The sequence below is a fragment of the Myotis davidii genome, unplaced genomic scaffold (assembly GCF_000327345.1).
Source record: "Myotis davidii unplaced genomic scaffold, ASM32734v1 scaffold149, whole genome shotgun sequence".
NCBI classification, from domain to species: Eukaryota; Metazoa; Chordata; class Mammalia; order Chiroptera; family Vespertilionidae; genus Myotis; species Myotis davidii.
In genome coordinates, this window is record NW_006352194.1 from 3,047,706 (window position 1) to 3,075,221 (window position 27,516).

The window sequence follows — 27,516 nt, forward strand, 5'->3', positions numbered from 1 at the left end:
AAATATAAATCTTTGTTTTACTATGGTTGCAAAGATCAAAAAATTTCTATATGTGACATGGCATTAGAGTTAAGTTAGGTTTTTTTCAAAATGCTGACACGCCGAGCTCAAAAGGTTCGCCATCACTGGACTAGACTATACATTAAAAAAAAAAGTAACTTTTTTCATCTAATGTATCCTAGACATGGTTCTATGTCAGTACCTATAGACTGACGTCAATTTTTCAAAATGGCACCGTGGTACTTTATTACATGAATATATTATAATTTAATCTGTTTCTACTGCTGGGCATTTAGGTTGCTTCCAATTATTTGCTTATACCATTGATTTTAAAATTAATGTGTTTTTGTGTCCCATTTCAATTATTTTCCCAAAATAAATTAGAAATGAAATGCTACATCAAAAATATGCTCATTTAAAATTTTTATTGATATGGCCAAATTGTCCTCTCCCACATTAAAGAGCTTCCCACAGTCTCCTCATCCTCTGGCCAACGTGAAATATTATCAATCCTATTAATTTTTGCAAAATGATGGCATCTCATGTAGCTTCAATATGTATTTCTTTGATCTGAGGTCAAGTTGCCAGGCCTTTCATGTGTTAAAATGTGGTTTTTAGAAAGGACAGGGAGATGAAAGCCCAACAGAGAAGAAAGGGGAGGAAATGAAGCCCTCGGGGAGGAAAGTGCTCACCTCTGGGGAGAGAGCGCCAGTCCCTGCCGCTCTGGCCCTCAGGGATTGCCCAGCCCTCAGGGAATGCCCAGCCCTCAGGGAATGCCCAGCCTCAGGGATTGCCCAGCCCTCAGGGATTGCCCGGCCTCAGGGATTGCCCGGCCTCAGGGAATGCCCGAGAGGCTGAAGCTATAAAGGGAGAAAGGCGACCTGCCTGGAGCTGTGCACGCAAGGCCCTGGGGCCAGAGAGGAGGCCGGGACTCACCCCAGTGCAAACATGCAGATGTGCAGCGCGTCCTCCCCGATGAAGTCCAGGTAAAATACTGCGCCTGCAGCAAATAACGCAAAATGCGTGTGAGCTGTTTTCAGATCACCCACTTGCCTGGGATTTGGCTAAGCTCTCTTCCCTGTAGGAAACCAAAGCGATCAAAACATGATGATGACCGCACCTAGTAAAATATTAGGAGAACCGAATTAAAGCCACTCCAGGGAACAGATTGTCTTCTTTTTCCCCATTCGATGCCCCTCTTATCTCCATCATTTTTTAACTTTGTATTTTGAGACAATACTAGACCCACAAAGATAGTGCAAGGTTTCCATGTACCCTCCCCCCAACTCCTCTCAATGAAACAATACCAGGAACTACGAACTAAGCTACAGACCATATTTACCAGTTTCCACATGCTCCTCTTCCCCATCTTTATTTTTTAACATATTAAAAATTTTTTTTTATTGATTTCAGAGAGGAAGGGAGAAGGAGAGATAGAAACATCAACGATGAGAGAGGATCATTGATCAGCAGTCTCCTGCATGGCCCACACTGGGGATCGAGCCCACAACCTGGGAATGTGCCCTGACCGGAAATCAAACCAATGAACTCTTGGTTCATGGGTCAATGCTCAATCACTGAGCCACACCAGCTGGGCCACACTGGTTCTTACTGGCCTTTTTTAACTCTGAAGATTTTATTATTTTTATTTTTTTAAATGTACTTTATTGATTTTTTTACAGAGAGGAAGAGAGGGATAGAGAGTTAGAAACATTGATGAGAAACATCGATCAGCTGCCTCCTGCACACCCCCTACTGGGAATGTGCCCGCAACCAAGGTACATGCCCTTGATTGGAATCAAACCTAGGACTCTTCACTCCACAGGCCGATGCTCTACCCACTGAGCCAAACCGGCCAGGGCTAACTCTGAAGATTTTAGTTGCTATTGCCACTTAAAAACAAACAAACCCTTTCCTGGCCAGTGTGACCAGTTGGTTGGAGATTGTCTCATGTACCAAAAGACTGCAGGTTCAATTCTTGGTCAGGGCATATACCTAGGCTGCAGGTTATATCCTGGTTGGGGTGCATCAGGAGGCAACCAATCGATGTTTCTCTCTCTACTCCCCCCCCACCATCCTCTCTCTCTCTCAAATTAATAAAAACACTTCCTTGAGTGAGGACTAAAAACAAAAACAAAAAAACTCTAACATGCTTGCAGCCTCTAAAGCCACCACAGAAAGAAAAAAAAAAAATTAGGGGTAGAGTAGAAGAAAAGAAGAATATAATCATCATCATCTCAATATCGTCGTTGATTGAGTTCCTATTATGTTGCAGATGCTTCATATATTCACAATCTCCAAAATTTATATAGAAGAAATTTGTGGTTTCTTGTCCAATGGAGGCTGTGGCGCTAGCCGATGATGGCAAAAATTGTTAAAGAAGCCTTGCATAAACTCTATAAAGTAGGGGGCATTTGGATTGTGCATATTTCAATTTCAGGAGGTAAGTGTTGTTACTTCTATTTTATGAATGTAGAACTTAGGCACAGAGAGGTTAAGTGATTTTTCCCAGAGCCACACAGCTCTGTGTCTATGCTGGCATGCAAACCCAGGTCTTTCTGGCTCTAAATCCTGTATTTTCTTCTTCTTCTCTTTTTAAATCTCACCAGAGGATATGCTTTTATTGATTTTAGGGAGAGAGGGAGGAAGAGAGAGAGAGAGAAACATGGAGGGTTGCCGCCCCTTCTCACTCTGATAGGGGATTGAACCCACAATCTAGGTATGTGCCCTGACCAGGAATTGAACCTGCAACCTTCTGTGTATGGGACAACGCTCCAACCACCTGAGCCACCCAGCCAGGGCTAAATCCTACACTTTTTCCGTGGGCAGAATGAGTCAATGGAATTGGCCTTTGGACCAAGGAGGAGCCCCCTCCCTCCACACTGGGGTACTATCCCTGCTGCTAAGGCAGGAGACAGAAACCTAGCAACCGGCAACACTTACCGGCTGTGATGGCGATGGTTGTGGACAGAATGTAGCCCACGCTAGCAATCAAAGAGGAGTCGTACATCTGTGAGGCTTGACTTAAAAACCTGCAATACAAAAGCACTCTGGTCAGTGGGCTGTGGGAGTGTCGGAAAGGCTGGTGAAAGCTGGTGGCAGCAGCCGTGGTCTGAAGTATGAAGATGATGCATCCCTGGGTTTGTAAAGAAGCCGTCTGTGTGTCTCTAGGTCTGAGGCCCCTGCTTTGCTCCTCTTCCTCCCCAGATTCATAACCGGAGGCCCATCCCCGTCCCCCAAGAGGGCCGTGCCTTCCCCGCTCACACCTTTGACCACGTGGTTCTTGTTATTGGAAATGCCCTTCCCCTCACGCCTGGGCCCCCCCGAGCCCCCACCCCACTAACAAGAACCATTTCTGGTGGCGTTAACACTCCAAGAAACTCTATTCACTTGTGACATTCTGTCTTGTTAACTATTTTTTTTTAAACAAAATTTCTTCTTAATTAAAAACTAATGTGATCACTGTAATATACAGGGGTGGGCAAAGGTAGGCTTATCACTGTGAGTATGGGACAGTTCATTCTTATATTATAATCATAACCTACATGTCTTTTTTCCATACACACAACTGTAAACTGACTTTTGCTAACCACTGTTTATAGGAAAAAGAGGGGAAATTGGAATGATTCCTAACCTCTCTGTCTAGGATAAAACTGCCATTGTTTTAGGATCTATTCTTTGTTCTCTGTGTACTATTTTAGTTATTCATCTGCTTACACCATAACATACTTCCCACATCATGTTTACCAGGCTGCCCCCAGTGAATTGGAGGACAGTGGCTGTTGCTCCTTGTCTGTGTGTGTGGAAGGGCCTGCACGGGCCTCGCACACACTAGGCCCTTGGTGCATCTGGCTGACTGGGTGAGGGAGAAGCTCCCAGAGGTGGGCGGGGCATCCAATCCGTCCTTGTAACCCCTGGAGCGCTGGGCACAGAGCCCGGCACTTGGCAGGGCCTCAGAGGTGAGGACCAGACTCTACAGTCGGATGAAGAACAGAAACAATGGACACAGGAATAGGAATACTGACCATCAGAGCTGATATGTAAGGGACGTTATCCTCGGTGGAGAGAGCTTCCTGTGATTCTCTCAGGTAGGGACTGTTACTCTCACTTGCAGACAGAGAATCTGCATCTTAGGGAAGCTGAGGGGAGCCGGGAGAGCAGAGGGGTAAGGGCTGTGGGCAGGGAGCAGGGTGCCTGGGTTCAAACCTCAGCTCCACCACTTCCTGGCCTTTTAACCTCGGCCTTGACTATCATCTGCCGGAATGGGGTGTTGTGGGATGAAATGAATTCACGTGGAATCAGTGAGAGTAGAGCTGGCTTACCCTGGACATTAGTCACTCCCACAATCCCTCGAGGCCACGCCGGTGGACAGGGAGCCAGGCCGCTGGAGAAGCAGCCTCACATGTCACACTGAAACCCGTGCAGCTCACCCTCCTGTCCACACAGCATGGTCAGCTTATGCCAGGCCCACGCGGGGCACCAGGCTCAGATGTAAACAAGGCCCGGGCTGCCCCCAGCCCGGATGCTTTTGACTTAATTCTTGTGCGTAGAGAGGGAAGCGACCACCTCCCTCTTCCACTTGGGAAGCTTTGGGGGCGATTTCCTGAGGACAGGAAATGACACCCTCGTGTTGTTCACCTAGCGGACAAATGGGTGCCTGTGGGCACGGCACAGCCCGAGTCCCTGACACGGACGCCTGCCTGGGCGCAGGTGGTAAGTGAGGTTGCCTCTGATCACGCATTTCTCACAGTTTGAGGCAGAGGGCCAAACCCATCCACTCCAGGCTTTGTCTTTTAAGCCACAGAGCCCCGTCCGCAGGACAGCTCAGTGAATTAGCAGCCCCTGCTCTCCACACAGCGGGTGCCAAGCCCTGGCGGAGGCTGCATCCGAATGCTCTGCCTTCCCCGCGGCTTCAGAAACAATGTAATGAGGCCCAGAAAATGGAAGAGCCACAGAGGAAAAGAACATGCAACTCACGCGGCTTGATAGATGGCCGTGGCCACCATGCACACGAACATCACGTAGAAGATGGGGTAGTCGAGCTGCAGGTTCCCCTGGATGGACAAGACGAGCATCCCGGCCACGGCCTTCACCGTCACCACCGTCATGGAGCCTGCAGGGGGAGCACAGGTGTGTTGGGGCCTCAGGAACACGGAGGGGGTCAGGCCCTGACAGTCAGTTTGTAACCCCAAAGGGCTTGTGAAAAGGATGGAGGGAACCGGGCACGGCCAACCCAGGGATTCCTGTGGTGAGAAGACGCTGTTTGTCCCGGATTGCAGGGACTTCTTCCGGGAGCTGCCTGCTGTCTGTGCTGCTACATCAAAGAAGCGAGGAAAGTACAGTGAAGCCTTGACTTACGAGTGTCCCGACTAACGAGTTTTTCGAGATACGAGCCGTCTCTCGTCTGATTTTTTGCTTTGAGTTGCGAGCTAAAATTCGGGTTACGAGCCAGCTTCAGATACCCCACCGCTAGTTGGAGCAGCGAACGTCACAGTGAACGCCACAACATCAGCCCAGAATCACGTGTCTCACTTGTTCACTTTTGATTTGACATATGAGTAATTTGAGTTACGAGTTCCGTCGCGGAACGAATAAACTTGTAAGTCAAGGCCCCACTGTAAAGCCTTGACAAGTATTTCCAAGCGTCACTTCTACACCCCTAAGAGCAATGAGTTCAGGTCTCTGTGTCTGGAACACAGTGGAAGGCCTGAACCATCTTTGAATGGATAAATGAACTTCCTTTTTTTTTCTCTTCAATATAGAGAATCATTGATCGGCTGCCTCCTGGATGCCCCCTGCTGGGGATCGAGCCCACAACCTGGGCATGTGCCCTGACCAGGAATCAAACCGTGACCTCTGGGTTCATAGGTCGATGCTCAACCACTGAACCACACCGGCCGAGCTAAATGAACTTCTTCTGAGTATCATCCTCATGGCAACCACAAGAAAAACATGTCATGTGTAAAGAGTTCTTTTTAAAAACATGTCTTCGGACAAAGGTCCCCCAATGTTTCAGAACCGTACCCTCAATGCATATGCACATGCTTTTCCAATATACATGTGCTTATTATTCTACAACAATAGTCATGCAACACTGTGAATATGTATGTACATTATGAAACGCTTATATGTGTGTACATTATGAAACATGTGCAGGAAATACCACTGAAAAGGTGGAGATAAGGATAAGTTCTAATATGTTCTTCTCCCAGCCCTGGGGGACCCCTTGCTCACCTCATCATGGAGACTATTGCTGGTGCAGAAATGACTCCTAAGCTGAACCTGTCAGGTCCCCCGGTGAAAGCAGGAGGTAAAAGAAACCTCCCCCACCTAGGGTGCAAATGGAGCCCCTTATTCTGGCCGAGATGCTCTGCCTTCCTAGCTGCCTCAGCTTCTGCTCATCCTGCCTTCTCCTGCCCATCGCACACGCGGCTTCTGGGCCCCTCGGTCCACAGACTGGTTTTCAAACACCCCCGCCAGTTACGACAGCCTTCACCAGGCTGCCCTTGTGAGGGAGAAGGGGACAGAGGAGAGTGGCCGACGGGCCTCGGGACCTTCCGGCCTTCCTACTCAGCAGGAGAAAACGTTCTGGGGCCACGACCTTCCGATCCACGTTTTAAACAAAGTCCTCAAGAGATGGACCCCCGACACACGTTATAACACGGATGGGCCCTAACACATCACGCTCAGTGAAAGGAGCCAGTCACGGAAAGCTGCACAGTGTATGATTCCATTTCTATGGTTCACCCGGAAAGCCAAGTCCATAGGCAGAAGGGGAGCCAGAGGTCAGCCAGGGGCTGGGAGGAGGAGGAGGGAATGGGACTGCCGCTAATGGGTCAGGGCATCTCTGGGAAATGTTTGAAGAAGTTTGAAATGTGATTACGACAGTTGCATAACTCTGTGAATACACGAAAAGCCACTGAATCGTGTACTTTAAACAGGTGAACTTTCTGGTGTGTGAATCATAGCTCCATAAAACTGTTTTTAGAAAAATCAGAATAATCAACCCTGTCTTGTGGTGGCACCTCTGTGTGTCCCTGGAGTGGGGGCCCGCCCTGGGAAAGACAGAAGGGAAACAACAGGTGTGGGCACTTGCGCTTGTCTCACTGAGTCGCCCCTCTGCCCCCTCCCCCCCATCCCCTCGCCCCCCAGATCTGGGTGTTCTCTTACGCCCAGTGTCGGAGGACAGTGCGGCTTCATCAGGGAGAGTGACCGGGAGGAGCAGCAGGGTTCCCCCACCCCCTCCTTCCCCGGGAAGCACAGGTGTTCATCAAAGCTCCAGTGAGTGACCAAACACTGTGCGGGTTAGCGCCTTGCCCCGAGCTGATGTAGGAACCGCTTCCCCCATGGCACCCGTTCCTCTAAGATAGCGGCTCTCAACCTGTGGGTCGCAACCCCTTTCACAGGGGTCGCCTAAGACCATTGGAAAACACATATTTAATTACATATTGTTTTTGTGATTAATCACTATGCTTTAATTATGTTCATTTGTAACAATGAAAATACATACTGCATATCAGGTATTTACATTAGGATTCATAACAGTAGCAAAATTACAGTTATGAAGTAGCCACGAAAATAATTTTATGGTTGGGGGTTACCACAACATGGGAACTGTATTAAAGGGTCGCGGCGTTAGGAAGGTTGAGAACCACTGCTCTAAGAGGAAAGGAAAAAAAGAGCAAAATCAGTTCTTGCCTTTGAACACACAAGTACTTCCTAAGCTCTGAGTGGTTTTGCGTGGACCCCACAGGATTCAGTGGTTGAAACCTGCCTCACCTCTGCCCTCTGTGCCGTAACCTCCCAACCCTCCTGACACTCGTCTTCTGATACCGGTGTAAGGAACCTAGTTATTAATTAACAGGAAAGGAGCAAAGGGAAGGCCAAATACCACAGGCCTTCATTTGTGCAGCCTGGCCAGGAAGCGGCGGGTTAACACTGCCCAGGTCCCTTCCCCGCCGACCACCGGGAGAAGGGCCTGGACAGGGCGAGAATGGACACACGCCCAGGGAAGGCTGGGTGAGATAGGGAAGGTGCTTGTCTGTCAGCCATACCCGGGAACAGGTCACTGGCCAGAGGAGGTGTGGCCACTACAAGTGTGGGAAGATTTGAGCTACTTAAGCTCCTAAACAAAGGAGTTCGCGCTCTTGTGCGCTTGACTCCCGGGCTGGGGTGGGAGAGGGGTCTCACGCTCCTGCATTCGCCCCCGAGGTCACAGCCATGCGGACCCCACACACAACGGGACTGATGGACTGCAACCAGCCTGGTGCTGAACGGACCCAGCTCAGAACGGAAGCTCGGGACCCTGGCTCTGCTGAAGCCCAGCTGCACGCCTTCCAGGACCGGATGAAGGGAAGCGGGACTTTAGGAACCGAGGGATGCAATTCCACGCAAACAAAGCTTTCTACCACATCTCACCCCCCCCCGGGGGGGGGCACTCCAGAAATGCTCATTCCAGCGGAACCCCAAAAACCCCACTCCCACCAGCAACGGAGAAAGACCATCTGCTCATTTCTTCTATAACATGCAGTTGTCACCCCCAAATGGATTTGTCCCCTGGTTTACTGCCATCTCCTCTTCAGGATGGAGGCACCGCAGGGCTGGTCTGTCCTGGGCAGCACTGTAGCCAGTTTCCAGCACCATCCCGGGCACTTAGGAGCCTCGGTACCTGAACAAGAACGCGGGACGCAGCCAGCGAGGTGATGGAACGCAGGGGAACTGCCCCCGGCCAGCAGGGACCTCCTGGCACTCCTCGGTGACGGCAAACCTCAATGCCCAGACCCCCACTCACCGAGCAACGCCACCAAGAGCAGGATCACCACAATGTTGTTGACGTTCTTCTCCTTGTAGAAGTAGAGCAGCAGGCAGAACAGGATGATCTCCACCAGCTACGGGAAGCAGCAAGAGAGGGTCAGCGGGGGCCACGGGGACAGGCAAGACCAGGAGGCCCTGGGGGGCTGGGCTGGGGTGATGCTGCTGACTTCATGAGTCACAGACCCTCAGGGTCGAACGGGCATTGAAACACCCAGCATTCCCAGAACTACTGACGGGATCCTGTGGGGAAGGCGGGGACGCCGAGTGACTCTCGCATCCCTGGACGACACTGAGGAGTTTGCTTCACGGCTGACTTGGAGGGTGAGGGGCTGGCCCCACAGCCTCCCTGTCTTGGATGGGCAAGAGCCATCAGGCTGAGATGGTCTCCGCCCACTTTGCTGCTCCATGAGTCACCCCACTAAACTGGGGGTCGCTCAAAGGGGGATGCTTGCTCACGGGGAAGAGCTCACTGGTGCAGTAGACAAGTATATACGCCCCTGGCCCCCTAGACAAGCCTCCAATGTGCGCGGCTCAGTAGGGTAGAAAGACAGGACACTAGCCCAGCCAGCGTGGCTCAGTGTTTGAACATCGACCTATGAACCAGGAGGTCAGGGCACATGCCCCGGTTGCCAGCTCGATCCCCAGTAGGGAGCCTGCAGGAGGCAGCCAATCAATGATGCTCTCTCATCACTTTTGTTTCTATCTCTCTCCCTCTCCCTTCCTCTCTGAAATCAATAAACATATATTTTAAAAAATATATATGTTTATTGATTTTTTACAGAGAGGAAGGGAGAGGGAGAGGGATACAAAGTTAGAAACATCGATTCAGCTGCCTCTTGCACACTCCCTACTGGGGATGTGCCCGCAACCCAGGTACATGCCCTTGACCGGAATCGAACCTGGGACCCTTCAGTCCGCAGGCTGACACTCTATCCGCTGGGCCAAACTGGTTACGGCTATATTTTAAAAGAAAAGAAAAGAAAGAAGAGGACACGAGTCAGGGAGGCCCTGGTTTGACCTGGGATCTGCTTCTGAACTAGCGGTGTGACCTTGGGCAAGTCACTTCTCTAAACCTCAGTTACCTCCTCTGTGAAATAGGGATGATAATTCTTATCTTACATGTATTATTGCAGGTTCACTTAATGAACACAGAAATAAGCCAGAGACCACTCTCACCATTTTATTTATACTCAAGTAATTAAATTGACACCATAATTGAATTATGGTAAGGTCACCACCCCAAGCTTGTAAATGGCAGAGCCAGGATTTGAACTTGGACAGTCTAACTTAAAGTCTGGCTCCAGGGCCCACGTGCTGTACTGCTTAGGCTACAGTCCCCGAGGCCAGGAGGCCACAATGTCTGGCATTTAGTAGACTCTTACTATTAGGCAATGGCAAATCGAAAGCTTGATAAGTTCCCCCATCTTGGATTAACAACTTGTCCTTCCTACTCCTCAAAGGCTCAGACATTGGGCAGTACTTCCCCAAGAGGCAAAGCCAGCCCCAGCACCCAGCAAAACTAAAGCAGAAAAATCCGACAATGGCTCGGCTCCATTGGCCTACCCCAACCTCCTACCGGAGTTTATTTGTTATAAAAACCGATGCAGATACATTCATGGGCATTTTGAAGAGAAAAATTTTTAGAAAATTCCTCATCATGAGAGACCGCAAAACACAGCTGTTCTCATTTTCCTGTGTCTTCCTGTTTTTGTCACAGTGAATACATATTTTACCTACTTGTCATCACAGTCAACGCACAGTTCTGTACCGGCTGCTTTTGGTTACCATCAACAATGTTCATGTTTTATGAAGTTGTCATAATTAGCTGTAATGGCTCCAGAACAGCCCATCCAGCAGATGGAGAGAGTTATTGAGCATCCCCAGCCATTGTGCATGCACGCAGGGGGGCCCACTTTTCGGCCGATCTTCCCGAAGCCTAAACGCAAGCTGGAACGGCACGCAGTGGTCTCTCGTGAGAGGGCCGTGCGTGAGTGGGTGCCTCTGGGCAGACCAGGGGTTCTGTGGGCGTGTCTCATGTACTGTTTTTTAACCCGCAGTGTCTGGCACCTAACAGACTCTCAGAAATATTTATCGATTTGACGTGGCTGCATCTCTCTAGCTGGCAGCACTGTCTCGGTCACGGTGAAAGGAGATCATCTGAACCGCCCCGGGGCATCGTGTTCCTCTCCCAACAAGCAGCCCAGGGCCAGCGACTCCGCCCGTTTAGAGAAGGAGACGGGGCTTCCGGTTCAGTGACTGGGCCAAGGCCACACCGCCGGACATTGTGGCCTCCTGGCCTCAGGCAGCGTAGCCTAGCGGTATAGCACGTGGGCCCTGGAGCCAGACTGTGAGCCAGACTGTCCAGGTTCAAATCCTGGCTCTGCCACTTACAAGCTTGGGGTGGTGACCGTAGAATTATGGTGTCAATTTAATTACTTGAGTATAAATGGATTCGAGCCTGTGTTGAGGGTAAACTTTTCCTACACAGGTGGGTCTTCGGCTCTGTCCTGCCGGTAAGTAACTGCTGGGCTGGCCGGCCGGGAGGTGACACAGCCCCCGTCCTGGGGACACCTTTCTTCTGTCCTGTGGGAAAGCTGAGGAAAAGGGGTGCGCGGTCCCAGGCTGCCCATGTCAGGAGGGCACAGTCAACACTGGCGTTGGCAGCCATGGTGAAGGATGGGGGCACCGGGGCCAGGCAGGCCTGGCTTTGAGTCCAGCTGCGCTCTCATGGGACTCAGAGCAAGTCAGCTACCCTCCCTGAGCTCCGGTTTTCTCATCCAAAAAATGGAGAGAAAAACACTTACTTTACAGGGCTGTTGAGAGAACCTGAGATGATACACAGTGCCAGGCCGGGGGCAGGAACACACCAGCAGCTTTGGCAAACACCTTGAATGTTTTCCTTGACTAGTTTATTTGCAGACCTAACACGGGATGTAGCTGGGCCGAGAGAGGACTGAGCTCTGGCTGGGCGTTCAGGGGACAACGTTTTCAGTGTCTGCTGTGTTTCTATCGGCTTCTACCAGCTGCCCAGTGACACTGGGCAAAAATAAGTAAATAACGTGTTATAATTGTTAACATTTTTAACTTTTCTTCTTACCATAAAAGTGTGAAACGCTCCCTGTAGAAATTATGGATGATACATACAGACGAAGACAAAATAAAACTCAGTCATAATTCTATCTCCTCAAGACAACTACTGATGGAACTTGTTTTTGCATCTAGTCTTTTAGAGATACACGAGAGGCCCAGTGCACAGATTCGTGCACCAGTGGGGTCCCTCGGCCTGGCCTGCGGGGATGGCCGGCACTCTGACATCCTCTGAGGGGTCCCAGATTGCAAGAGGGCAGTTCTCGGGTGACACACCCCGGAATCAGGCTCCCTCCTCTCTGGTTCCAGGTGTGTCACCCAAGAATCACAGCTGCCAAGTCACCGCAGATTGGCAGCTCCTGCGATGAGCGTCTGCCCCCTGGTGGTCAGTGCGTGTCATAGCTACCGGTTGGACAGTTGAATGATAGGACAGTCGCTTAGGCTTTTATATATATAGATTAGGTGTGCATACCCACAAATACCTCTGAAGAATAAAGTTACCACACTCCATATGCAGTTTTAGACATTCCCCAGGACCTCAGCGAAGAAAGCACCTCCCCGTGGACTGTGTACCCTCTTCAGGGCTGTGGAATGCGTCACGATTCACATGAACACCCTATCGCTGGGCCCTCAGGCTTCTGGTTTCTAAGACGCGGTCCCCCCCGCCAGTGCTTCAGGTGGAAGGACCAGGCTTCTCTTACCATGTACAAGAGGAAAGGCCAGCTCACGAGGTGCCTGGTGATGTTCTCGCCCGTCATCTTCTCGTGGCTGTTGGGTGCGAATGTCACCAGCAAGTAGGTGCCCACAATGGCCAAACCGCAGCCGACAAAGGACAAGACGTAGCGCCCTGCGGGGAAGGGGAGGCTGTCAAGGGCTCACAGCAGGCACAGGCCCCGGCCAGGGTCTGGGGCAGCACAGCTGACCTGGCATAGTTTATACTGTGGGGTTTTCTTTATTTAAAAAAGAGATGATCTTATTTTTTTTTAATGAGGTGTAGCATGCATACAAAAAGGGGCTCGATGGGGCTGGCTGGTGTGGCTCAGTGGATAGAGCATCGGCCTGTGTACCGAGGGGTTGCAGGTTTGATCCCTGGCCGCACGTCAGGGCTTGTGCGGGAGGCAACCAATCGATGTATCTCTCTCACATCGATGTTTCTCTCTCTCTCTCCCCCTCGCCCCTCACTTCCTTCCACTCTCTATCAATGGGAAAAATATCCTGTGAGGATTAATCCCCCCAAAATGCTCAATGAATTGTTACAGAGTGAGCACACCCATATAACCAGCACCCAGATCCAAAAGGGAACCTTCACAGGACCCCCAAATCTTCACGTGTGTCCCCTCCCAAACACTGGACCCCACCCCCAGGGAAACACTTTGACTTCTACCAGCATCTAGAGTGCCTGGTTTGTTCTTTACCTAAATGGGTTCATACGGTATATTCTCTTGTGTCTGTGCTCACACCAGAAGCCTGTGAGCTTCATCTGTATTGTACGTGTAGTGGTACTTCCTTCGCTCTCCGGTCCACTGTGTGAATAGGACACAGTGTGTCCATTCTACTGTTGATGGGCATTTCGGGTGCCACCATCATGTCACTCCTGAACTCCTTAGCACAGCTTATAAGGCCGGACATCATCCAGTCCTCCATGCCTCCTTGCTCTCATGTCCTCCTTCCCACTTTACTCATCACTCTCCACCACTGGCCTCGCCAATACTGGACACACCAAGCTTTCTCCTACCCCAGGGCCTTTGTACCTGCTGCTCCCTCTACACGGAACACTCTGCTCACAAACTTGGCATAGTAGTCTCCTTAGTATCACTTTAGGTTTGGGCTGAAAATTCTCCTCTTCGGAGAATCTAACCCTGACCAGACTAGGTAATGTATTCCCCAGGGCCTACCAAGAAGCATACGATTTTCTCCGAAGTGCTCACTGAGATTTAGAAATATTTTGTTTATTTAGTTGTTCATTTGTTTATTGTATGTCCTCCCCACCAACACACACACACACACACACGAATGTAATCTCCATTCACAGAGGAACCCTGTCTGTCCTACTGCTGTATCCCTGGCCCCTGCAACAGAGTGTGGCACTTAGTAGGTATCTTAGGGGAACACATCTTCCCCACTCCCTGGGTTTCCATGTGGGGAGAACTCCACTGGACAGACACTTCAGTCTCTTGCCCCATTGTCTGCATTTAACTGAGTGGGGCCAATCTATCAAAAGAATTTATGCCCCCAGGTTTTGAGGTTTCTTGTTCCTTCCTTTTCTGCCCCAGACTGTGTGAGGCTATAATTCTGGGGAGGTGTTCTGTTCTGCAAACTCAAATGTCTTCTTGGGAGACCGGCCCAGGGTCTAGTTGGGGGGACACGGGGAGGATGTCTGTTTGGCGGCACCCCTACGCTGCGTGCTCCGATTTAGTGTTTGTTGGTGATAAAGCGCACCAGCTGATCTCCGGTGTCTGCCCCCCCGCCGTGTTTACGTGCCGCTGCTTTAGAACGCAGGGAGGGAACGAGGGCGCCCTTCCTCTGGCTTCCTACAGTCCCAACAGCAGGTGCTCAATCAACCCTGATTTTTGAATGGTTTGGGAGCCTGATGAAAATCCCAGCTCTCCCGATGAGAGTGGAATATAGACCCACACTGGGAACAGACGGCCTCTAACTGCCGAGAGCTGGCGTTATAACGAGGAAAGGACAAGCACACAATTAGGGACAGGGGCTCCGATCGGTGCACTTACTCAGGAAGTCTTTAGGTTTCCACTTTTCCTTGATGAATATGATTCCTATGATGGCGCTCGCTAAAACAGACAGACAGACAGAAAGCACAGGGAAAAGAGAATGAGGTGCCATCCGTCAGTCACAAGGAGTCCCTTCGCCCATGCCCACGGGGTTGGCACATCTGCGTGCGTTGGAGCCTGGTCCTTCCTGTCCTCTCACGCATGCTCCCAAGAGCTCAGCCCCTTCTGGTCTCCCTGTGGGTCCCTCTCGGAAAGGGAGGCTCCTCTCTGGGCCTTCCTGAGGATTTCCTACACGCCCGGGAGCACCGTGTGTTGAGGACTTGCTGGGCGACAGGCAATTGACTACAGTTATTTCTGGTACGTTCACTCTTTGAGGTGGGGTCTGCTGTTATTCCCATTTGAAAAACAAGGACATTGAAGACCCACGCAAGGCCACACAGCTGATAGGCGCAGGCTAGCCTCGAACCCAGGACCACGGACGGCCAGGGCTCTGGCTCCTCGTACTGCAGTGTCTACTGCTGACATTTTCACCTGGATCTTGTTTCTCCCTGACTTGCCGCACGGAAGATGCACTCAAACTTCTGTGACTGCCCTAAAGGGTGGGTCTCAGGTCCCTACTCTATGACGTTTTTCCAGGTCGGGGTGGGGGGCATAGGGCGGGGGGACCTCCAATGGACAGGCCCTTCTGTCTCTTGCCCCATTGTCTGCATTTCTCAACGGCGTGGGGCCGATCTATCAAAAGAATTTACACACTGAGGGTTGGTTCTTTGTCCTTCCTTTTCTGTCCCAGACTAAGGGAGGCTGTAATTCTGGGGGAGTGTTCTGTTCTGCAAACCCAAATGTTTTCTGGGAAACTGGCCCAAGGTCTAGTTGGGAAATGAGAAGACAGTCCATTTGGCTGCACCCCTAAGCTGCATGCTCTAATTGAGCTTTTATTAGTAAAAAAGCATAACTTCTGATCTGTATCTGACTTCCGTGTTTATGTCCCGCTGTTTTAGAACGCAGTGAAGGAAAGGGGGTGCTGGATCCGGCTTGCAGCAGCTGCAGTTGCTACATATTCAGGAAACCATGGGTAGCCTGAAAACAGCCACAGTGGGCATGGTTACACCATGTAAATCAGAAACACTACAAATCGGGTCTCCCTTTGCTCCCTCCTGCTTTCTGTCCCTTCCCTCCTTCCTCCTGCCTCTTCCTCCTCTTCGCTCCCTCTCTCTCTCAGTGGCTTTATCAGCACACCACTGAAAATACCCCCTTCTCCTAGCAATAGGGGCAAATCAATGAGATAATACGTGTAAATCATCTGTCACATGGTAAATGCTCAAAAACTGGTCTATAATTATTATTAAAGTACTTGGAACAGTGACTCATAAGTCCTGAGTATCCGTAAATGGTGGTTATTGTTATTTTTAAAATTATGTCTCACTGGGTGACTTGAGAAGCCGTAAGAACCTCTTAATTTCCAGTGGCTGCTACCTCAAGGCCCATCATTATAATTCAGCCCTTTGTTTTGAAGAATTTGATTACTTCATCTTTATTAAAATTCAAAGACTAATATTTAATGCATTTGATCACTCAGCCACGCACTCCTCACTACGAATGAAGTTCTGAAAGCCCTTTGGCAAGATCGGCCATGGGCAGAGGACACATCTAAATAACTGTAGGGGCTGGGCAGGCACACAGATGTAGGATGTGGGTCAGACGTAAGACAACAGGAAAAGGTTTGGGCTATGGCCCACGACCTGCCTCAGCTAAAGGCATTCAAACTATATTTTTAAAAGATACTGTGTGGGTAGCCAGTGTACCAACCCTGGCCAAGAAAATGAGGGTCTTATCATAGGACCAGCGAAAGCAAACAGGTTTCCACTCCTTTGCCAGCTCCTGGTAACTGGCAGTGGCTGCCTGAATCTGAGAATGCTGGGGGCCCACCGAGGCTCACCAGGAAGGAATGCTATGATGGATGCCTGATGTCTGTGCTCTGTAAGGGCTTAGATTATCTTGACGGTGTTGAGATGACTAGGTTAAGGTGTATCTTCCTTCTGAAGTGGAAATAAAAAGCAGTCTAGGGGACATCTATAATAATGTCAACAACTTAAAAAAAGCAATTCTGATGAACTCTCTGAATCTTAAACAGATTCTGGAGGCAGACAGTCTAGTTCATATACCAGCCCTGCTCCTCAGGGGCTGTACAATTTGGGGGAAGTAACCTCACCATTCTGTGCTGCGGTTTCCCATTTTCTTCTGTAAAATGGGAATAATAACAGCATCTCCCGCAAAAGGCTGCCAAGCGGGTTAGAAGAATTAATACCCACAAAGGAGGGCAGGGCCCGGTGTGTATGAAGCCCTTTTAAGTGCTAGCTGTTATTATCCAAGCAAAAGCTGGTACGCTTAACAGGTATCATTGATCCCGGTGGTCACACAAGCAATCGAGTCTCAGGGAGGGATGGGGGAGGCTGGTCTTACCGATCACGGAGACTGCGCTGAGGGGCACGATCAGTGAGAGAGGAGCGAAGGCGTAGGAGGCAAACACGCCCAGCTCGCCCAGCAGCAACAGGAACAGGCCCAGCCACCATGTCTTGGTCTTGAAATAGGCCCGGGGGTCCTTGGTGCCTGCCAGGCGGATGTGGCAGTACTTCTAGAACAGTAAGTAAAGCAGTAGCGATCCGAGTACTGAATTGTTATTCAAAGACAGTAGTTTCCAAACTGCCCGGGAAGCCTTAACAATTCAGTACAGGAGCCTGGCCTCAGAGGGGGTGTGGTGGAGCCTGGGAACGTGCGTTTCTAACACATCACAGCGTGTGCAGTCTGGGGTGGGGGGTCACGGGCTAGGCACCCCCACTTTAGCCACCCCCACTTTAGCCTGGCCTCAGGCTGGCCCTCTCCCTCTGACTGCAATGCCCGAGGGTCCCCCTGTCCGAGCGCCTGCTCAGCTGCACTCTCTTCTGTAGGAGGGTGGGCAGCTCTGCTGGGCAGCCCTGTGGGTACCAGCGGACCCTGCCCTCCCTCGGGTGGGTACTTGGGCCAAGGAAGGCCAGTATCCCTTGTTCTGGAAGTGTGAACGTGGGGCACAGAAACTGAGGCAGTGACTAAGGAAAGACCGCAGGGTATTGTCCCAGGCCCATCCCAGGGATGGAGTGGGCAACTCCCCCGGAGTGGAGGCAGCTGGGCCTGCACCAGACACCCTGGCTTATCGGCTGCATCTCTGCCCCTGGCAGGGCTGGTGACCGACACTCACCTGGAGGTTAAGTGCAATGCTGACCACAAGGTGCCCGAAGATGGCCAAGAGGGCGCCGATCAAGTTTTCCTGTGAGGAGAGGTCACAGAAACAGGTGTAAGTTGGGCCGAAGCTCAGAGGCCCCAGGACCCATTTCCCAACGGCTTGAACAGGTTCTCAACACTTCTAGATAAAAACCGGAACTTGGAACAGAACGGACAGTAAACCCCCATTCTAGCAATCAGGAGTATTTGTCTTGAGTATTGAAAGAACAGTCCCGTTCTTCCCACTCAAGTATTCATTCCTAGAGCAATATCATTTTTTACTTAATAATTACTATAAAACATCATGTTGCATTAATCAATTGTATCAATTACAAAACACTTCCAGATTTTTATACTGAAGAACTTTATACCAAAGGAACTTTTTAAAAATGAAATTTGATTACATACTCTACATTCTTTCTTGTATAGAAGTATGAAAGGTGTTCATAAAATGTTTAAGTGTTAAAAGATAGACACAAATTTGTGATAACATTCTGTGGGGAAAACAGAAGAGAAATACACATTCAAGGAGAAAAAGGAATGTTGTAACATTTCCAGCTGTTACAGAAGAGCCTTCAGAAGGACGGTGGTCAGTGTCAAGTGGCCTTTATATTCCCTAGGCTTCATTAAGTGCAGAAGAAGTGTCTTTTTTTTTTAAAATATGTTTTTATTGATTTCAGAGAGAGAAAGGGCGAAGGAGAGAGAGATAGAAACATCAATGATGCTCAACTATTGAGCCACCTAGCCAGGCTTGTTTTTTATTTTATTTTTAAAATATATTTTTATTGATTTTAGAGAGGAAAGGAGAAAGGGGGAGGGCATCAATGATGAGAGAGAATCATTGATCCGCTGCCTCCTGCATGCCCCCTACTGGAGATTGAGCCCACACCCCAGGCATGTGCCCTTGACTGGAATTGAACCCAGGACCCTTCAGTCCGCAGGCCAAGGCTCTATCCACTGAGCCAAGCCTGCCAGCGCGAAAGTTTTAGGTTTTAGATGTCAACTTGAGACAGTATAGGGACTGCGCTCAGGAGTGAAAAATATACCTGGTGGCCAGAAGGAACCTTGGGTATGATGACCACAAGCACGTCACTACTCTCCACTCCCTGCTTTTAAAAACATGCAAAATTTTATCTCCCTTCTAACCACTTGCTTCTCCCTTGCTTCTCCTACCCTGACGTGGAAAATCCCACAAGCCCCCCTTTTCCTAAAAGCCCATGTTTTCGTGCAAGCCTGCTTCGTCCCCAGCTTATAAAAAGCCAAGCAGAGCCAGCCCTGAGCCAGCTCAGGGGACCTGCCTTTCCTCTGTGCTGCCTGCCTTGTGCTCAGGAAAATGCTTAATAAAATCTATCTGGAAATTTCTCTGGGGTCTCCTCTCGATTTCTATCTTGGGGAACCCAAGAACCTCGATGCCAGTAACCAACTAAAAGAATGTGTGAGGAGCCCTAGCTGGTTTGGCTCAGTGGGTAGAGTGTCAGCCTGCGGACTGAAGGGTCCCAGGTTCGATTCTGGCCAAGGGCACATGCCCGGGTTGCGGGCTCGATGCCCAGAGTGGGGCGTGCAGGAGGCAGCCGATCAGTGATTCTCTCCCATCATTGATGTTTCCATCTCTCTCTCCCTCTCCCTTCCTCTCTGAGGAAACACACAGTGCTTCTTCAGAAGGTCCAGTCTGAGGACCTCAAAGGCAGCCCTTCATCAAGTGCGGCTCTTAAAGATACAAAGCAGAGACCTCAACCTCCTGAGGGTCAAATAAACACCTGGTGGCCAAGCATGTGTTCCGCCCAGTCCTTTAGTTTACCTGTGCTAATGAGGAGGCAGAATTGTTAAAAAGGGTTAACGAGCAGATTCTACAGGAACTGCCTTGGTCAGACAGGTGACAAAAGGACTCCGGTTCCAGCTCCAACACCTCAGAGCTGCTCGATCACCTTTATGGGAGATGAAGGAGAGCTGGACACAGCCTCCAGGACTTGGGCAAAAGCCAGAGACCTGAGCAAGGGCTGTTTCCGAGGACGCTGCTGGGGTCAGGTGGCCCGTGATATTGGCTTGCTTCAGCCTGGATCCCTTTCTCCCTGGGGAATAACAGTGCACCCCCTCCCCCCTCCCCCAGGGTTGGTGCATGAACCTCCTCAGATAATTTGAAGACAGCACTTAGCATTAGGGTGAACCATATGAAACTGCCAATATTCAGCTGCCTTTGACCTGCCAAAGCGGCAGTTTCAAATGGTTCATTCAACCTACAACCGGTAGCTGCTCTGTTCCTCTACCCAGAGACACCACGCTGTCCCCGCTGATGCCTCAGAGCGCCAGGCTGCCTGAGCAGGTGGTGTTGACAACTCGCCAATCGGAAGGGAAGAGATGAAGGGGGCTGCTGCATGGCCACACGGACAAGCCAAAACGAATGCAGAGAGGGGGAAGAAGGTGAAACTTAGAAATGAAAACTGTAAACCTCCCAAGGGTCAACCAATCTAAGCAGTAACAACGGGGTTAAAGGGTTACTATGACAACAAAGGCGGAGGTCTATGGAGCATTTACACACCTGGGCATGGAGCTAGGCCGTTCTACGCATCCCCTCCTCGGGGCCACGAACAACCCTCTGAAGTGGGTTCTACGACGAGTCCGGTGTTTAGCACATTAAGTGGAAAGGAGGTGACAGATGAGCACAGTAAGGCTCAGAGACGTAAACTAACTTGCTCAAGGTGGGGACGAAGGGTTTGAAGCTGAAGGCCTACTTCCAGTTTCCTGGGGATGATGACCCCTCCAGACCGAGGCTTCAAAATAAATTAGGAAAAAAACAGCCCCACCTTGTAAGTGCTACTTCCTACTAATGACACGGCAGCTGAGGGTTCTTTAAGAAGCCATGTCTGTAAGCATATTCATCCCCACGGATAATAACTGGTTATAGGCATGTTAGTCGCCGCGTAACGTACCTAACGCCCTGTCATCAAAGCGGTTCAAAGGGCTCCATCCACAGTAATTATGCCCCAAACCCTTGTGAAGTGGTGATTGGTGCAATTTTATGAGAATTTAAAGTCATGCAAAGAAGTGGCCTTGGGCCCAGGGGTTACAGCTGGAACACACACCTATTAGCCGCCCTCCAGTGTCTGGCCAAGGGCAATTCAGAGTGGAGGCCACGACCAGCAGTACTCCCGACATTACGCTCCTCCTCCAAGTCTCAGAGCTTGAAAACTGTCAAGTGGGGGTGCCCAGGTCTGCGGGCTGGAGGCGGGGCCTTGGCAGCCCCACCTCTGGGCACCAGTGGGAGCTTTCCCACTCTACACCGCTCCTCTCTCTGCTGAGGAAAACTCTGGGTGCTCCCATGGAAGTTCTTTAAAGTGTTCATAAGTAGCCCTCACTGGTTTGGCTCAGTGGATAGAGCGGTCCCGGGTTCGATTCCGGTCAAAGGCAGGTACCTAGGTTGCAGGCTCCATCCCTGGCCCTGGTCAGGATGTGTGTAGGAGGCAACAAATTAATGTGTTTCTCTCACATGGATGTTTCTCTCTCTCTCTCTCTCTATCTCTCCTCATCCCTTCCACTCTCTCTAAAAACCAATGGAAAAATTTCCTCGGGTGAGGATTAACAACAACGAAGACGTGTTCGTACGTAGACACAGGGACCTGACCCTGGGACCAGTGGCTCTGTCCCTTAGGAAAAGATGCGGCCCAAACAGCGGCGTTCCCTCTGCCAGGCAGGTCTCGGGCAGCCTCAGATCGCCACCTTCACCTGCAACATCTTGAGTCCTTCAGCCGCAATACCCGATGGAGAGGATTCTTCTGAGGCAACGCCTAGTTGGGTTTCACCTGAAGTGGAAGGGAGAGGTGGAGGGGAGGAGGGGCGCCCTCATTTTAAAGGCAAATACCTGGGCGGGCGGGGAAATTCAGTTACCTAAGAAGGCCCAAGACTCAGCCAAAGTCACCGAGTGAGCAAGCGGCAGGGCCAGACCTGAACACGGGTCTCCTAACACTTTGGTCCCCAGGAGATTACAGGAGAGGAAGTAGTGCGGCCTCCCAACTACCAGGAACCTCCTATTCAGGGCATATCTAGTCCGAACCGGGATATTTTGGGAATGACGGGGGCTTTATTAATCCGCATGGACATGAGGCACAGACCAAGACTTTCGGGCACGGTATTCATAGTGCAGCCTCTGAATGGGCGTGTTATCGGCGAGGGAAGTGGGGTGAGGGCAGGCAGCCGGATTTCAGCCATGGCTTCAACAGACCCAAATATCAAGGGGGTGGGGAGGGCAGCAAACCAAAGCCACTTCTCCCTTTGCTTCCACTTCCTTGTGTGGACTGTGAACTTTGAATACTACCAACCTGGGCTGGGGTCCTGCCTCTGCCACTGACGCTGTGTGAACTCTCGGAGCCTCGGCTTCCCCTCTGAAAACTGGAGCTGAGCATAGCACTCCATAGGGTTGTCATGCTATAGAAACTAGAGGCCCAGTGCACAACATTTGTGCACGGGGGGCGGCGGTGAAGAGGGGGAGGGGGGTCCCTCAGACTGGCCTGCACCCTTTAGCAGTCCGGAAGCCCTCAGGGGATGTCTGAGTGCCGGCTTAGGCCTGCTCCCCCCACGCTGCAGTCAGACATCCTTAGAGCTGCCAAAGAGGTGGGAGAGGCTCCCGCCACCACCACTGTGCTGGCCAGCTGTCAGCCAGGCTTGTGGCTGAGCGTGGCTCCCTCTGTGGGAGCGCACTGACCACCAGGGGGCAGCTCCTGCATTGAGCGTCTGCCCCCTGGTGGTCAGTGAGTGCCACAGCGACCAGCCGTTCCGCCATTCGGTCAATTTGTATATTACCCTTTTATTATATAGGATAAGGCATGTGTTGAAACATTACATGACACATAATAAATACGAAAACAATTCTAGGTGTTACTATTAACTTTACAATTTTCATTTTCATTATTATCATTACTATTAGCAACAGTAAGGATCCTTCTGGCTCTGATATTCTCTGATCCAAGAATTGACCTTTTACCAGCTACAACTCTGAAAGGAAACAAACTGTTCCGGGAAAAGCAGCCAAAGGTCACCGAGGCAGGAAGCTCTGCTTGGCTATGGGTATCCAGGTGGAACCTCAGCTCCAATCTCCTGCTCCAAGGACTGCCTTACATCTGCCGACAACAGCCTTCATTTAGATCCCACAGTGACAAGACCACTCATCACTTGTTTAACCTGAATTCCCACAATCCCTTGGGCTTCACCTGCTAACAGTTAAGTAGAAGCATTCTGGCTTGCTCTGCGGGTTACTCACAGTCGAATACAAGAGATATGGTAGCAGTCCAGCTAACCAGGCTCTGTTACATGTGTAGCCTGGCTTCAGGCCAGCTCCTGTTGCTTGCCTTCTCCAGCAAGCGAGGCACTGCCGTTTTGACAATAACCAGTGCCAGGGGCAGAAAGGGCTTCCCGGAGTGCTGGCATACTGCAGGCAGCAGGGAGTGGTGCATAGAACCAGGGCCGTGGATGTACGCAGACTCCATTCGAATCCCAGCTTTACTATACCTACTGACTGTGTGGCCTTGGGCAAGTTAATTAACCTCTCTGTACCAGTTTCTTCAAATGTAAAATGGGATTATAGTAATAGCCACCTTATGGGCTTGTTTGTTTTTTAAATCCTCACCCAACGATATTTCTCTTTATTTTTTAAAAATAATTCTTTACTGTTGAAAGTATTATATATGTCTCCTTTTTTTCCTTATGGGGTTTTGTGAAGATTAGCACAGTCCCTGTCCTATAGGAAACACTCAACAGATGTTAGCTGCTGCGATGATGATGATGATGACGACTACAGTGATAGTGAATTGGCCATGGAAGTGTGGATAAAGGACCAATAGTTTCCTGCCAGGAAGACTGACAAAAGTTTCATGGAAAAGGTGATACCTGAGCTGGAGCTGGGAGCACGGGCAGGATTTCCAAAATCAGAAATGGGATGGTGCAGGTAGGTCCTGTGTCCTCTGCAGCGTCAGGTCACCCTCATACCCGCCCTGCAGGACGGGCCTAAAACTGCCCTGCAGCGGAGTCACCTGGCTTTCCCTGAGTTATAACGCTAGAACGTGACAGAGCTGAGATCTGAAGCCCGGAACCTCTGGTTCTAAAGACCACGCTCAAAACACCCTCTTATATCTCTATTTTTGCACAAAATTCTGTCCCGAAGGGTAGGTACCCATGGAAATCGCTTCCTCTACCTCCCTCGTAGATGGTAAGCTCCTCCAGGAAGCGGTATCTCAATAATGGGCACAGTTCCCACCCCACCCAGTGCAGGCCTGGGTGTACAGGCTGTCCCATAAATGTATACACACCTTGAATGATTATAAAGGCAGGGTTTATTAAAATACATTTTATTCTCAAAATGTAATAGAATCTGCAGACAAAGTGTGTATACATTTTTTCGAGACACCCTCTACATCAGTGGTTCTCAAGCTTGGCTGCACATTAGAATCACCTGGGAATCTTTTTAAAATCCTGATTTCTGGGCCCCATCCTCCGGAAATTCTGTTTCTTTGTTACTAATGTTCTGGCCTCACCCCATAACAAAGAAACAGAATTTCTGGAGGACGAGGCCCAGAAATCAGGATTTTAAAAAGATTCCCCGGTGATTCTAATGTGCAGCCAAGGTTGAGAACCACTGCTCTATAAGCTCAGCTGAAATTCCTATTTGCTAAATGGAAGAAACTGAGGCCCAACTCTTCTGAGCTGAGGCCCAGCCTCCACTGTCAAGGACTGGCTGCCATGCTGCCTCCTGGGTGGCTCAGCCTGTTGGTCCCCCAACAACCAGAATCCATACCCTGTTGGGTAGGCGGAGGGCAGGGCTGCAACTCAAAGCAAACTGCTGGCTCTTAACTTGATTTCAGAGAGAGAGAGGGAGAGGGAGAGGGAGATAAAAACATCAATGAGAGAATCATTAATCGGCTGCCTCCTGCACGCCCCATACTGGGGAACCAGCCCACAACCCGGGCCTGTGCCCTGACTAGGAAATTGAACGGTGACCTCCTGGTTTATAGGTCAATGCTCAACCACTGAGCCAGCGAGTTTTGATACAGAAGCTCAACAGATTATGGGGCAATCATTCCAACAACAGGCTTTGCATCACCCATCAGTGACGTGGGGAAATGCTCCACAAACAAGGTTAACTGAAACAACCAAGATACAGAACTTCCTGCACAATCAGATTCAGATTTGTAATTCGGGGAAAAAGACAGGAAGCAAGTAACGCTGAAGTATGAACCCAGGTGGTGTATGAGTAATGGGATAGGTGATTGTTTTAAAGAAGTAAGCCTTCAAAGTGTGACTGCATTCCTTTAAAAATATTTCTTTACCTCCATATTGTTTTGTATTTGAATGAGCACTTCTTCTCTTTTGATTATACTCTCTTCCCCGCGTGTGGAGCGCCTGCCTGTATCTGCCAGCGATAGGCACGCAGACCCCAGACATCTCCGTTAGCCAATGGATGCTGTGCCGTGTTACTTTCTTGTTAGAGAAAGACACAATTCCAAAACAGAAAACAAACAAACCAAAAGCTCTTGCCTTGTAGGAGAAGGAACCCTGGCTCCCGGGGTCGGCGCTGCTCGTGGGCGGGAGCTGCTGCAGCTGCAGGGCTGCGCTGTGGGCTCGGTCCATGGTGTCTAAGCGCACATCCCGCGGGCCTGGCTCAGAAGCTGGGCTGCACTACGCGGGACCGGAGCGGAGAGCCATCGTCCCCAGCGGTGTTCACCTCCTCCCACCAGCCATCTCTGTCTCACGCCAAAACCGTCCTTCAAGGCCCTTCTGGCTGATTTATAGCCTTTTCCTCATCTTCACTCAGAGACGTGCAAATTCCTGCAAGCGGACAACCAGGGATGTTTCCTGATTCCTGCGGTGCTCTGGGGGTTGGGAATGGGGGGTGCAGGGGGGGCGGGCATTAAAAATGCATGCACAGTGAAACTGAGCCCAGCTTTGTTACCTGAGAATACCACTAGGATAAAGAACAAACTGTCATGAGAAGTGAGGTCACTAAAAAAATTGTATCATGCCTTTGGTCCCCTTAATAAAGATATGGCTCATCTATCTCAAAATCATTTTCCTTGGCCCTTAAGAATCCCCTTTCCTCTCCCCCTCTGCTTCCTTCCTCCCATCCTAATTTAAGCCCTACTTTTTTCCATAGAATCCTCTAGTAGAATACTGCCTGTGTCTACTTCTCCAGGCCTCAAAATCAATCAATCAATCAATCAATACCACTGTCACAAAAGAAACCACCAGGGTTCTGACTTAGGACAGAAAGAATGAGAAAAGTTATCTCCATGGACTGTCACAAAAGGAACCATCAGGGTTCTGACTTAGGGACAGAAAGAATGAGAAAAGTTATCTCCATGGAAAAGGGAAGGACTGGGCTGCCACCTAGGGTCAGAGAGGTAACACAGGACTGGAGGTGGAAGATCTGTGCAACCAGATCACTTTACCTCTGGAGACTCAGTTGTCTCATCAGTAAAGTGGGGGTAATAATGTGACTTCAAGTTAAAACCATCAATAATGGTGGTAATTCCTGTTAACATCACTGGACTGATATTTCCAGCGGGTCTCGAACTTTTCTACCAAATAGAAAAGAAAAGACACGCCCTCGTGTTGTGAGAGTCATGGCCTGAAACCCCCTCCCCGCCCCGCAGTGTTAAGGGTTTCTTTGAGATCCTCTTATATTTAAAAAAATAACACAGATTTGGATTCTACTGTAAAGTCTATGTGTATTTTAATATTAAAATATTTTAGATTGCTTTTGATCTGCCATGTACTACTGGTTTTACCTTAGGCAAGTAATTTAACTTTTCAGCCAGTTTCCTCTGCTGTAAAATATGGATAATAACATCCCTACCACAGGGCTGCAGTTAGAATTTGCTGAAATCATGCATGTAATATGGACGCATAGTGAATGGTCAGTGAATGTCAGCTGTTAGTAGTATTCATTTTATTCTTTTTTAACTTTAAACTTTTCTTTTAATTATTTCAAACTATAATTCAGCCAGAAAATAAAATAGTGATTTTTCAGGGGGAAATCAACAGGATTGGCATGCAAAATCTTTAATGGTAATGAGTAAATTATGTTATACATATATCACTTAAATTCTTTATAGTTTAAAGCATTACCTATGTCTCCCTTTTCCCCCATTGACCTCTCTCTGGCCACTCCCCCCCCTTAATTTTATTCGTATTAATTATTTAATTTAGTCCTTTCTTTATTCCATGCATTCATGCAACAGATAGTTATTGAGGGCTTACTATGTGCCAAACAGACCCAGTCTCTGCCATGACTCCAGGCTTCAGAAGGCTGCCTCTTGTCTTTCCTGTGGCTTCCACTGTCCCCTGTTATCTAGCCCTAGACCCAGGAATGCTGGTTCCTGGTGTGAACAGCACAGTCATATGTCACAGGGCTAACGCTGTGTCCAGCATCGAGGAGACACAGGATGCAGGACTTAGCACAGGGGCAGCCTTGAAGACCATTTGGCCCATGTGTCACTTTATCAAATGGCCTTCAGCTGGGGCTATACTCCTATATCCACATATTACACTCATCAGACAGCTTTATAACTGGCATTCCAAAACCAGACCTCCCAGACGGTAAAGCCCTGTGAGTGTCTGTAATCTCAATCTCGTGGATTCAGAA

At 49.7% G+C, this 27,516-nt stretch overlaps 1 protein-coding gene across 3 annotated transcripts in view; it reads right to left on the reverse strand.

Annotated features, from left to right (window-relative positions):
* Nucleotides 1–27,516, reverse strand: part of NIPAL3 (NIPA like domain containing 3) — a 39,445-nt gene that overhangs the window by 10,378 nt on the left and 1,551 nt on the right. For 2 of the 3 annotated variants that reach the window (XM_006777538.2, XM_015557253.1), the window contains exons 2-10: nt 25,410–25,744; nt 17,866–17,934; nt 17,094–17,265; nt 14,634–14,693; nt 12,603–12,748; nt 8,792–8,888; nt 4,978–5,113; nt 2,944–3,032; nt 937–1,000 (exon numbers count right to left, since the gene is read on the reverse strand). In XM_006777538.2, the coding sequence (XP_006777601.1) occupies nt 937–1,000; nt 2,944–3,032; nt 4,978–5,113; nt 8,792–8,888; nt 12,603–12,748; nt 14,634–14,693; nt 17,094–17,265; nt 17,866–17,934; nt 25,410–25,502 (926 nt within the window). In that variant the 5' untranslated portion in view covers nt 25,503–25,744. The remainder of the gene's footprint in view (nt 1–936; nt 1,001–2,943; nt 3,033–4,977; nt 5,114–8,791; nt 8,889–12,602; nt 12,749–14,633; nt 14,694–17,093; nt 17,266–17,865; nt 17,935–25,409; nt 25,745–27,516) is intronic. The other variant, XM_006777539.2, reaches the window with a different exon arrangement.